Source organism: Oxyura jamaicensis, chromosome 5 (genome assembly GCF_011077185.1).
Source record: "Oxyura jamaicensis isolate SHBP4307 breed ruddy duck chromosome 5, BPBGC_Ojam_1.0, whole genome shotgun sequence".
Classification (NCBI taxonomy): domain Eukaryota; kingdom Metazoa; phylum Chordata; class Aves; order Anseriformes; family Anatidae; genus Oxyura; species Oxyura jamaicensis.
The window spans coordinates 56,958,119-56,971,624 of NC_048897.1; the positions used below are offsets into that span (position 1 = coordinate 56,958,119).

General features: G+C 39.2%; 1 protein-coding gene across 2 annotated transcripts in view; it reads left to right on the top strand.

The window, feature by feature from the left end:
• MPPED2 (metallophosphoesterase domain containing 2) overlaps window positions 1-13,506 on the top strand; it is a 182,358-nt gene that overhangs the window by 105,860 nt on the left and 62,992 nt on the right. For both annotated transcript variants that reach the window (XM_035327976.1, XM_035327975.1), the window contains exon 4: window positions 8,869-9,050. In XM_035327976.1, the coding sequence (XP_035183867.1) occupies window positions 8,869-9,050 (182 nt within the window). The remainder of the gene's footprint in view (window positions 1-8,868; window positions 9,051-13,506) is intronic.

Here is a 13,506-nt window from a genome sequence, read left to right on the forward strand (position 1 = left end):
TTTCCAAGCCTAGGTACAGGAGAGAGAATATACATCCTAGTGGAGACAGGAGTTTTGTGCTGGTTCAGATCCACAAATGGATTTTGTAGAGAATAGAGTTTGCCAGTTTACCTCCTTAATATACCATCTCACGCTGCAGGAAGACTAAGGAAGTTCTTACTTGAGTTATTCCTTCTGCTCTGTTAGTTCACAGATGTACTAACATCAGTGACAATTTCAGAGGCATGTTGATGGCACCGTATACCTTTAGTAGTTGTCAAATAGGAACTGGTGGTGTTTGCCCAGCATGAATTGTCTTTCCTTTGAACAGGTGCTTTGGACTGGGCTCCGTTGCCCCAGTGGGCCTTATATAATTGTATAAGGCAGAGTAGCAGAGAGATTCTCGTGATCAGCACCCCATTAGGACAGGGCTGTGCTTCGCTTGCATGGAGGTTGGATTGCATCTCATCCCTGGAGAGGGTGCTGCCTTCAGGTCAGAAGGCAAAATGATTGAGAAGGCTTGAAGTTTCTTATTTGCGTAGTATGCTTCATGTGTGGATTGAAGAAGGATCTTTTTTTTTTTCCTGAGCTAAATGTCAGCAAAATTTCTGGTAGCTGCTATATTTCAGACCAAACACATATTGGAAAATAAATGCATAAATCAAAACCAGCCTCAAGTGTGTTTTTTTTTTTTTTTTTTTTTTTTAATTTTTATTTTACAAACACTCTAGGCTCTATCCTGTCTAAGCATGGAGTATTCATTTCTGGAACATGAAGATAGGCTTCGGGTTAGGTGCCTAATTCTGCAAGGTGATCAGTTCTCCTTGAAGTTTTGTGTGCCTGCAAGTCCAGTTGCCTTATTACCTAGGAGTTATTCTGTATTGCTGAATTTATCATCTCCAAGAAAAAGTACTGAGTTATGCTTGTGAGTTCTCTGCATTTTAGGACGTTACAGATTTCATTCTTCACGTGAATGGTCATCAAAACCTGAGTATATGCTTCAGTAGTTCTGCAGTAATTCTTCTGACACCAGACTTTTTTGACAGAACCTTGTAAAAGTAAATGATATTGATAGTTCTCTACATCTGTCCCTCTGACAAAAATCATTGTGACTTTGAAAAAAAAAATGGCATTTTCAATGTGTCAGGTTAGAGCAAAACCAATTAAATTTACTCTATCCTGGAGTTGTTTCTTTCTTTCTTTTATTTTTTGCATTGTAACTTGAAAAACTGACTTACGGTTGCATCAAGGGCTGAAGCTGTCTTTGTGGTTTCTACCCTAGGGGTAAGTCCACCCTGTTTTATGACTCAGGCAGTTGAAATAATTGGTGGGGCACCACACATTAATTTAGCGTCATTCTTGCTGAGATATGAAAATGTGAATCTTTCTGATCTCATTGTCCTTGAAAATGGGAACTAAATTCACATCTTTTGGGGGTTTGGGATTCCAGATTATACTTTGAGTGTGTAATGAGTCAGTGCTTGTAGAGTTTATAGTAGGGAAAAAAATGGTCTTCAGTGTTCAAAGCTGCTTGTTATATCTTCCTGGTAGGTGCAGCTTTATCATCAATTGAGTTCTTTCAAGGTGAAGGGAAGCTGTAATTTATAGCAGTCCCCCAACATGAAAGGAATATGGGAAAAGTGCTTCTTAATGACTTGAAACCATACTTGTGTAAAAATAGCATTTTACTGTTTTATTTAAAGTAGAAAATTTTGCCTGGGCCTTAGAGTGATGCTGATACTGGTTTTGATATCATTTTGAGTTCTGTTTTGCTTTTGTAACCTTTGGAAAGCCACTTATGTCCAGATTTTTAAAAGTATTTCATTGGCTGAAGAAATTTTGTTTGCAAAGAGATGATAAACAGGATTTTCTAAAGTGCTTACGTAATCCAGTTTCTGAATTCCCATTGATACCATAGGTACTTCAGAAAAAAGGCTAGGTGACTATTTGCACCTGAAAATCTGGATTTTACCTCCTGGTTTTATTACTTACCAGAATCTGGGATTAACTGATTTTAGACTCTTAATTAGTTATGGGTTATATCAGGCGGTAATTTCCTTATGCAGAGGGTTTTTTTTAAGTTTGCCCAAATTATGGCAGTGGGTAATACAGGTCTTTTCAGTTTAATCTCATAAATCTCACTGGAAGGAAAACGGCTCCAAAACCTGTAATAAAAAGATCCATCATTTCCCTGCAGCTATAATTGTTGGAAACATTAGCAGTAAGCTGCGGAGTGCTGCATTGAATCCTCGTGTGGATTTGGAAATGTAATTTTTTTTTCCACATTGCACCGAGACACAATTAATGGCATCTCTGAAAGAAGTATCAGCCCTCTGTTTTACAGTTTCCAGAACCTCTCTAAGGTTTTGATGGGTGACATATGTACATGGAAGTTTCCAGAAAAGTGTTTTTTTTGTTTGTGTTTGTTTGTTTTAACTCATTTGGGGTATTCTGCTCTTAGATACGTGTGCCTGTACAAATATGACCTGGCAATGAGAAGGTTGAAAGGTATTTGCATCCCTTTCTTTTTAGTCAGAGGAGAAACCAGATGTTGTCTTGGTATTTTATTGTACTAGAAGATGGAATCAAGTCAACAATGCACTAATATAATACATAATTTAAACAATTAACGTCTGACAGTGGTCAGCTAACGTAATACTGTATTTTGGCATTCACTGTATTTACCAAGAGGAAACGAGTATTTAGCTTTGTGTCATTCTGCATGTGTTGTATCACAAAATCAGCTCTGCATATGTATATATAGTTTTCAGGCCACAGATGTCAGGATATGTGTATGACGCACTGAATTTATACTGCAAGAAGCTGCAGACTATCCACCTTTCCTTTCAGTGGAGGATACAACTGGATAGGCTCCAGCACAGTGAGATAAGCTGCCTTTCCCCTCATCAAAGAGTTTGTCATTCACCTTTCAAAGTCAGGAGATCAGTTATAAATATTGAGAAGTTTATCCGTTTGCCAAAGGATTATTAAATAGCCACTACAACTTAAAATATTTGTGTAAGGCCTGTTTTGTTTGGAATTTTGAAATTTAAGTTAAAAATGACATAGTTCTTCACTTTCTAGAGTAAATTTTCAGGACTGCAGATTCTTTACGCATTCCAAGACTTGGACTGAGGGCTGGAAATTGTGGTTTTCACACTACCACAAGAGAGGTCTGTTGGACTCACGAACCAGAGCCCAGCTGGGCCAGGAGAGGGCCAGCAGGATAAAACCCCTGGGACATGGCTATGACTCCGACTGCTGGCGTCCTGCAACTTCAGTGTGTGTGTGTGTACGTCTTCAGTAACGTCTCTATTCATATCAGATTGGTCAATTAAACTGGACGACGCTACGTTTTAAGGTTTATGTTCAAGTTTTGAGCTGAAGATTCTAGATTCATGTATTGAGATTTGTTTCAAAAAAATAGATACAGAGTTTGATCTTGATGTAGTTCTGATGGTCTGTAACATTGTAAGTCATTCTAAAATTATGACGTTGGCCTAATAGCCCCAAGATTTTGATTTTTAAAAAAGAACAATTGCACATCTTTTATTTTCATTACATTTCTTGAACCTCTGTGGGGCATACAGATTGATTTCATGCATTTTTCTTCAATGAGGAGACCGATTGATGTATTTTGACAAAAATAATTAAGCCACAGGTCTCACATGATCACTCAATTCCAGGATTTGGGACTGACTCCAAGAGAAATAACAAACATCACAATGTAACAAAGATGGGATTTGGCTACAGTGACAGTGCTGTAAGTAGAGTAGCAGGGGTTTTTCACAGAAATTCCCTTTTTATTCCTCCAAAATTCACATACCAGTTAGTATGCATAGAGAAAGAGGCATTAATTCAAAGAAAGAAAAAGCTGTAGATGTAGAAGGTCTGTTTCTTTTGTTTTCCAATTTGAACAAAATTATCTTTGTTACAGCAGCTGAGGAGGGGGATCTGACAGCACTTAAAACCAAGTTTTTTGTAAGTGTTTTTGCAGGTAGTATTTGGATTAAAATCCAAAAATAAATATACTGAGCTAGCTGGCTCTTTGAAAAAGTATTTGGTTTACAAATTTTGAAAATGGGAGTAGCGGGGAGGGTATGAAGATTTTGGAAGAGGAATCTATACTGTAAATGAAGCAAACCATGACTATGCATAGCAAGGATGAGTAGGTGATTTTTTAAGAACTGGTAGTACAGATGTGTTTTTAACGTAGAATAGTTGCTAGATGGTGTGTCTCCAAATGACCCTAAACCCATTAGAGTAAGTGCAGTAACACATACAGATTTTATATGGTCTACAAACAGGAAGTTTGTGCTTAAATTGATCTATAATGAATGCTAATTTATATATAAAAGCCAAACCCATGAATTCAGTCACAGATATAACACACGGAGAAATCATGAATGGATGAAAAACCAGCACTAGTGTGACAAAATCTGGGAAGGACATAGGCACTTATGTCATAGGACTATTTTTTTATTTGCAGGGCCTGGGAAAGAGCAAAATGATGTGGTCCTTTGCAGTGACCTCTGACTTGTTCACCTGTGGCAAAGCCAGTAGTGGCAGGTTAAAAGGAGTGGGCTCTAAGTGGTAATACTGCTAATTTGAGTCGGACGGTTCTGCGGAGGAGGATTTTTGTGCATCTGTGAATGTTTTTTCCAGCATAGGTGCTGCATTCATCTGAATGATTTATTCTGCTTTAGGAACTAGAAATTCTTCCTGGCTTAATGCTTAAGATTTTTATTTCGTTTTCACGGATGAATTGGTTTCTTGGGAATTGTTCTATGGGAGGGGATTTGGGGCCTGCATATCTCAAACACCAAGAGAGCAGGAAGGCGAAAAGGCTGCGTTGTGTGTTCTGCTCTCTGAGCACAGGCCTTCCAAGGGCTGGCTAACCGAACCAAAGCCTGGTATTTGCAGCTTTCGAAGTCACCCGTGCAGAATTATGCCTTGGAATCAAAACTTTTATTTCTCTGAGAAAAATGGTGCTAGTGTCTTCTCTAAGTTTTCTTTGAAAACAGAATTCCAGTGTAATTCTCCCTGCAGCAATGTCTCCTGGAGGGCTGTACTGCCTTTGCTGTCTCTGATGTACTTGCTAATGCTGCTGATTTATAAGACATCATTATGTTAACTAGCGAATGGTTGAGCTGAAATGCACAGCTAATGTATTTGTTCCATAGTTTGACATCCTAAATCATGACCTTTGCCTTCATGCAAGTGAAAGGCCCAGTGTTTTCCTCCTGTGTGTTTTTGAATTCATCCCTCCTACTTCGCTGTCAAAATCTCCTTGATAACTTCAGTGTTAATGGTTGTTGTTCAATTATTTAATTTCCTGTCAGTACCCGCTTTTAAAACATAAAGGCATGACAAAATGAGCTGTGTGATGGAGGAGCACAGCCTAAAACTCCAAGCACTGGTGGCAGTGGGGAGCAGAAGCAGCAGCCCAGGCAGCACCACAGGCAGGCTGCTGGTGCGTAGGCCGCGGGGCAGCACCGAGCTCTCTTACTTTCAAGGCCCCAGGGCCTTGGCAGTGCCATGGTATCCATGGTTTTGGAGGAAGGTACTGTTCAGTGATAGCTGATAAGTAAGCCAAATCGGAGTCTGGTTTACACTGTCGCTTGGTTCAGTTGCAGATGTGTGTGGTGAACTGTAAAGCTGAGGGTTTTGTCTGAGGGACTCTCATCCTACATGAGAACAACTGATTGCAAACGCAGTTCTGTAAAGCCAAGTAATTATCTGACAAGCAAAGTCCTTATAGAAGTATATGAAGATCCCATTGTCCCTTCTAAGTCCTTATAAATGCATTAAATGTGACATCTTCAGTGACTGTCACTTAAAAAGCAGTCATCACGCGGCTGCCACAGGGGCTTTGTTTTGGGTCGTACGCAAACTTTTCAAAAAAACACCTAAAATCATTATTTTCTAAGCTGCAATGTACCTTAGGGTAGATAAGTAGTTATTATCAACTACCTATAAAGGAAGTTGGGTGTCCAAATTTGTTTACTAACTTTAAGGCAAAACCTCCTCGTTCATATTGATGCTTCTGACTATTTTGTTCGTTTATTTTCCATTTCCTGGTTGTTGCATTAATGTTTTAAATTATGCTTTTCCAAATGCAATGATAGCATAATCTGTAAAATGTTTCAGTCTGCCATCTCAAAAAAAAAAAAAAAAAAGCTGGTAGTGAAGGAGCTGTCAGTTAGCTTGGATGTATGGTGTTAGGAGCAATGGGGGAGAATCTGCTGGACTTCTTAGGGATGTGCTACCCAAGGAGAGACTGGTAGATTGGGTAGAGACTGGTGTTGGGCAGGGCTGAAATAATTATTTCCTGTTGGGTTGCTGGGAGGGTCAGGTGCGTAACTGTTACAGAACTTCACAAATGCCAACCTGTAATCCCCAGTTGCTGGGTCGTGAGGTGAGCAGACCACCAAAGGAACAGATGATGCCCCCAGGCAGGGGCCTGCTAGCGAGCTGTGTGCTGCCAAAAGCTGTGGAAGCACAACACTTTGCCTACTGCCGTAGGTGATCTCTTAAATTCAGAGGCCAGTCCTCTCGTGATGCAGCGATGAAGACAAATCTTGCATTCGTGTTTCTCATACTGTAGCTGTGGATGAAAAGGAAACTTGGGCCTTTAGGACTGGTAATAACACCACTTTTATTAAGTTTCTATTGAAGGACTGTTTTGAGTAAGATAAATTGATGGGCTGAACACAATAACAGTCAGTATCTCACTTTCAAATACGTAGCGGGCAAGCACTACTGAATAAGAGAAGAAATTAAGCTAAGATGTAGAAAAAAGGTTACTTGGCAACATCATAGAGTATGTAAAGAGAAAGAGAGGGGTCAGGAACTTAATGAATTTTGATTATAGAATCTCCTATAAGTAAGTTGTTGCATGAACAGAAAAATCCTAAACCAAATTTTGGTGTTATACTCCAGTACAGATTGTCTAAAGCAAAAGAGGATTTATTTCGGAATAAACTGCAGAGAATAGCGAAAACAGAGCTGCTGTGTACGAACAAAATGGACTCCCCAGAGGCAGGCAACGCTGATCATAGCTCATGCAGAGACAATCTGAGTAAGGTATATGGTAGTAATGAAAGTTGGTGTTCATATTTTCTGTTGTCTGGAGGAAACATGCTTGGTAGCGTAGAAATACGGATTTATAGACCCCCATGTTTACTGTGCGACATATTTCTAAAATGCTTCAAGTTACCTTCAGTAACTGGGAGGAAGGCACAAAATACAAGCATGCTATGGCCTACAATCAAATTTCTGCCCATCTTGCTAGTATAATTGCAATGGATAAGTGAGTTTTCCTCTATAATAATAACCTTATTAATATCTAACTGTTACAGAAAAGAAGATTTCATTGATTGCTGCAGTTCAGATTTTATGCTGGGTCTCTGTAGCGGTAACCGGTTGTGTGGCTCAAGTAATCATACATGGTGCTTTAGGGAGAAAGGAAGGTGCAGTACCAAAAAATAAAAAGTTACCTACCAAACTGAACCTTTCCACCCTGCCCAGCCTACAGTGAGATTTTATTTTTAAAATAAAGACTGTATTAAAATAAACGTAATTTCGTAGAGCATGAATTTTATAAATAAGCTCAGTGGTCCATGGCAACCAAATGTGGTACATCTATGGGAAATATACTTTAATTTGAACTGTTGTGGTACACAGAAAAATGCAGTCTTACTAATGCAGGGAGCTGAAGTTAAAGACATTAGTGGAAGTTATCACACAGTTCGACATAAAGTAAATACTAACTTAGCATACTAAATCTAGTAAATAATGTTTATCAAATAAAGAAACACATCTGAAGCCTGTATTTTCTTGTTTTTCTTTTCAGTCATTGTGGAGAGCAAAACAAAGTCTGTATCATTTTCTTTTTCCTTTCAGGCACCAATTCTTGAATGGTTATTGTTGTGTCAGTTGGTCCCAGTAAGTCTTGGAGTATCATTATTTTGGGTGTTTTAAAATACTTGGTTTGTTTGTGCTCTGCAATATTAGCAGACAGTTGTTCCAAAGTAAGCAATGGGTTGCCTTTTAGATTTCAGTTATTCTGATACCAATTAGAACTTCTAACAACTAAAGATACATAAAGCACTTGTCTCTTCCCCATTATTTTTTCTCTGTTGTGCTTACATTAAAACAAAGAAACCCTCAAAACCAAACTGCTATGCTGAATCATAGGTAGTTTATGAGATCACATTAACAAATGTGTAACTTGCAAATGCCCACTTGAACGAAATTTTTAACATCGTTTACTGCAGAAAAAAAAGATTGCTTAGTGCTCTACCACATCAGCTTGTGGCTTTATAGATTTTTTGAAAGATGAGCTCAGGATTTTCTATGAGAGCAAGAAGCTGTCACTAGGCTCAATTCCGTAATTGACAGGCTTCATCAAAGCCCTGTACCTCAGTGAGTGTAAACAAATATTCCTGCTGGAATCAGTAGGAGTGCCCATGCCTTGAACAAAATTTTTTGCTAAGGTCAGCTCAAGTGAGAGCCTGTTGCTGGCCCACCTACAAGATTTGTTATTTTATGGTCCATGCACCTGTTTAGTTATAAGACAGACGTTGGGAAAAATCTATGTGAATTCAAACTATTCCCCCCATTTTTTTCCCAGTGCTTTATTTTAATATCAGAAAAGTAGTTGTATCTGTGTAATTTTTAATCTCCCATCCTTAACCAGGTAAGTATTTGAGACGCATTGTGGTCCTTACTGGATTTTTGGTCATTCTTCCAGCATGCTGTGTGTAAATGGGTGTGTATGTGTGTGCGTGCACACTGATGTATAGACTGATCTGCGTTGATGCTTGAAATAAGAGATGTGAGGGTTTTAATCTTGTAACAGTTACGAGATCTTTGTGTCTGCTTTAGGGTCGACCCTATCCCATATGACACTCCAAAACCAGCGGGCCACACGCGTTTTGTCTGCGTCTCAGACACACACTCCAGAACAGATGGCATCCAGATGCCTTATGGGGACATCCTTCTCCACACGGGCGATTTCACCGAACTGGGACTGCCCTCAGAGGTTAAGAAGTTTAATGACTGGTTAGGTAAGGAATTACTGCGTTTTGGTGACCCCAATTAACCTCTCCTGTCCAAGTGTCAGTCACTGCTTCCTAATTGAATTAGAGCACTTGAAAATCCCCCCACCTTTGCTTCACTTGTCTTCATGTGATGTGCTCTTTCTACTTGCAGTATGATTCGGTTAATTAAGACAATTTTAGAGACTTCACCGTATTTGTGCGTTGTCTTGGGGGAAAAGATTCTGTCATTCCCAAACAACAACTGTGTAACCTTCAGTGCGCACTAATGGCCTGGTGGCACCTAATGTGAATGCATTCCCTGTCCCATTAGTTGATGCCGTGGGCTTTAATGCCCACATCCAAAGCTATTGCTTGCTGCATTTCAGGTTTATCATACTTTAAAGCACAGCTGAAAGCTACAACGTATTCATATTACTGTGGTGGCAACATGATTAGCCCTTTGAGTTAGAGTTCTGGTGTTCTGATTTTGAACACAGATACTCAACAACTCTCAGGCTGAATGCATTTTGTATTCTGCTGTGTTTGACAGCAGTGTCTTGCTGGTGTGCTGCTGCAGATGAAGGCATTAGATTGCAACAGCAGAAGACCAAAATGAAGGAAGGGAACTCCTGCACTGCGCACGATGCTCCTATTATGAATGCTGCTGGTAGGCTGGCTGGGTACTGCCATGTCACCACTTGTGCTAGAAATACTCGGAGGTGAAAGTGACTCAAGCAGCTGATCTTCCCAAAATGATAGAATGAATTTAGAGCATTACATAAAAACCTCTGAAAGCATGGCTTTGTCATCATGCTTTACCTCAGTCACTGCAGTCTTTTTTGCATGCTGTATGATGGGTGCATCTCTACATGTCTTTAATAGCATAATTTTATTCCATTGGAGTTCGTTGGCTGACCCTTCAAGAGATAAGTAAAGAATATTAAAGATTTACAAAAGTAATTTTTAAATGAAAGAGCTTTCGTAGTCTGTCTTTTTCACCTATCTTTGCATTTTCTCCACACTGTTCTTTCTTTCTTCTGACCTCCTCTGATTTATCTAGCTTAATTTTAAAGAATGCTTTTCCATCTTTTTATGGCTGTGCATGCAGGACTGGGGCTCTCAGGTACTGCTGTACTACTGTAATCCCATTTTACTGATCTTATTTCTAGAAAGCAGTACCAGATTTTATGGCCTCAAAACTATCCTTTCTCTAGAATGTAATCACAAGGCTAGGAAAAAACAAGTGGTATGGGAAATAGGTGGATATGTACACAGGTTGAGGGAGGACACATTTTCCTTTTTATGCATTCTTTGTGGTGACCTGTAAATGTTCAATACTGTGAAAGAGGAAGAGTAGGAGCAAGCAATGTAAGGACTGTGGGAGGCTGCACAACTTCCCTGGGGTCAGGCGATGTGGTCTCCACTGAGTTCCAGCCCTTGCAGAGAAGGTGGGCAGCACCACTCTGTAGTGTGGTTCAGCTGCCACAGGTGGGTTCTGTATCAGTCAGCCCCAGGAAAGGAATTACTTTCTGGGGAGTGTAGACTTATGAAGTCTGCCCCTACCAAAGTTTGTCTTTGGACTTAGGTCATTACACAAGTATTTTGATACAGCCAGAGCCCATGCCCCTTGCTTCCTGTTGGAAAATGTTTACTCAATACTTACTGCTGAAAGCCAAAGCAAGTAAGCTGCTGTTATGTGCTTAGTCTTTCACAGGGACTCTTCCAGTATCAGTAGCCACTTGGCATTCCCCTTGTGTTTAACAGGTATTTCATGAGGACGTTATTTTATCATACATCCTTGGTTTAACAATTGCAACAGAAGGATTATAACCCTTTAAATAGGTTTTGTTTCAGCCTCAATAATTTATCATGGAGCTTTCTTAACATAGATATAGTTCTTGCAGAAGTCAGTGTGCTATTTATCTGAGAAAGCAGGTTTTGCATTCCTTGGCAGTTTGTGTCACTGAAACTGGCTGGAAGCTGTGAGAGAGCCTGCTGGCTTTGGCCTCAAGCTTTCATATTTCAGGTACAGAGAAAATCTCTTCTGATATTTATTTCATTGTGGGGTGTTTTTTTTTTTTTTTTTTTTTTTACATGCACAGAGTCTACTCTTGCATCTTCATATATAAAACAATACTGGTTATTAGGTTTCTAGTACGAAGTGGGGCTGCAGATTGATTCCCCTGTGGAGTCATGTCATAATGGTGAATATTTGCTCCAGTGCTGCCCTCTCCTCATCTGGAATCAAAACGCTATGAATTCATGCACGTCCTCTTGCCACTTTATTTCAGGCTCCTGTCTGTAAGCCAGGAGTAATCACATATTACTGTTTGCTGTGCATATTGTGAAAATTAATACCTTCAAGGTTGTGAAGTGACATGTAATAGTATAAAAAGTACTTACCAGTGGTAGGCAGGGATGAGGAGGATTCCTTTTTCTGCTGGCATACAGTGGAAAGCATCTTTCTTCATCATATTTGGTAGGAACCTTATTCCGAAACAAGGCACTGAGAACTCCCATCAAATACAAGGTTGTCCTTACAGAAAGGGGTTTTGTATCTTTTGCATGCTTGGTTTTCTTCCCTGGCAAGCCTGCTATAAAGCAGTAATAAAGACAAGTCATTTCTATCACTCATACCTTTAGGGAATGAAGCAAAATTAAAGCTAGACTTCATTCTACAGCTTAGTTTACCTAATTCATGGTGAAATAACAGGGGCTTATCTCTCCGCTAGGATTATATAATGGGATAACAAAAACACAATGATGGTTCCATAATTTTCTTAACAGGAGAAAGCGAAGGGAAAATTTAAAGGATGATGATTCTTAACTCCTGTCTCGATTTTATTTCACTGGCTGTTACGTATGTCAGAGTTGCCCAGGACTGAGAGCAATTCCATCAACCCTGTGACTTTACAGTTGTGGGTCTTGCATACCTTTGCAAGTCTTCGCGTATTTCACCTGAGCAAAATGTTCAGCATCTTGTCCATCCACTTCATCAACATTCATTCTTCTTCCTCCTCTTTGCAGCTGAATCACAGAACGTGCTTTCATGACCTCCCTCCCGTTCTTCCTAGCTTTCAGCCCATCATGCAACTTTTTACTAATTCTTATGTGTTTTTTTTTTTTTTTTTCCACTTTCCCTGATAAATTTTCATTATTGGTTTTGCATGAAAGTCATCTGGGCTCATACATTGAGTAACCTCTGTGGTCACTTAGTGATTGCATACACTGGCTGAGGTAATTTATTCACTTTGTTTTGGTGTGAACACGTCCCCTGGGTCTTGTAACTGCTGTAATCACTTGACCTCAGTGACTGTTAAATGCTTTAAACACAGTTATTTTAAATTTATAATTGTTTTCATTAAAAATCTCTGATAGCAACCTAACTGACCTTGCAGTAAACACAACAGTTTGTGCTGAGGAAGGACTATGACATTATTATATGCCCCGTATATTTCTTACCGAACGTATTCAACATACCATTATTATCATTGTTCACGTTTTCCTCAGCCATTCTCATTCAGTCATATATGGGAAACGAAATACAGGAATGTCTAATTATAGCTCTGTCTTAATATAATGCTTCCTTTCCTGTGTGATGGGAAGGAATTGAATAGCTCAGAAGAATTGAAATGGAAAGAAAGCAAAGCTAAACTCAGGTAGATGCATCCTTAATGAGTGATAGTACGTTTATTGGGCTCAATTAGCAGGGGCTCGACTGTGCAGATCCTCACTTGGGTGAATAATTTGCATCCATTTTTTCAGAAAGACATATTTTTCTTCAGATTATCTCTTTCTTGTAGTTCTCTCTTATTTATGGTCTGTGTTGTTTCGTTGTTGTTTTTAATGCACCATTTCTAGTATAAGGCATATTATTGGTCAGACCAGGCAACATTCTGTAGGGCCAATGGATAAAGCCAGTAGGTGAAATTACTGCCAGTTAACAACTTGTGGCAGTGAGAGTAAAAATTGGCTAGATTTTTTTTTTTCTCAGTTGTTTGGGGATTTGGCAGCCTGATTATATATATTTTTTTCATGTTTTGGTTTTGAACGCGTGTTTCAGATTTTATCCTATCATTACCCTGTTATCCTAGGAGTTGAGGAATTCTGTGAATGCTTTTGTGACCAATTACCTATGGGTTTGGACTGTAACAAATTCTTATTTACCTGTAACGTATCTTTGTGTTTAATGTTGATAAGACTAAAATAAAAATTCACCTTTTTTCCCCGTGGTGTAGCTTCTCTATCACGTTACTTAAAGTGAGAAGAAAAGAGTGGTTAGGCTATTTTAATGTGGTGTTTTTCTTGCTACTTTCAGCATGTGTGGACGTGGTCCTCAGAAATGTATTGTCGGTTCTTTTAAAGTTTGTTTTTGTATTAGTTGGTATTTTGTATTAGCTGCTTCAGGTTGGGAGTGTTAGCTGTAACATGGAAAAAATGGCAAGACAAGAAGCGCTCGGAAATGTGGTGTGGAGGCATGGAC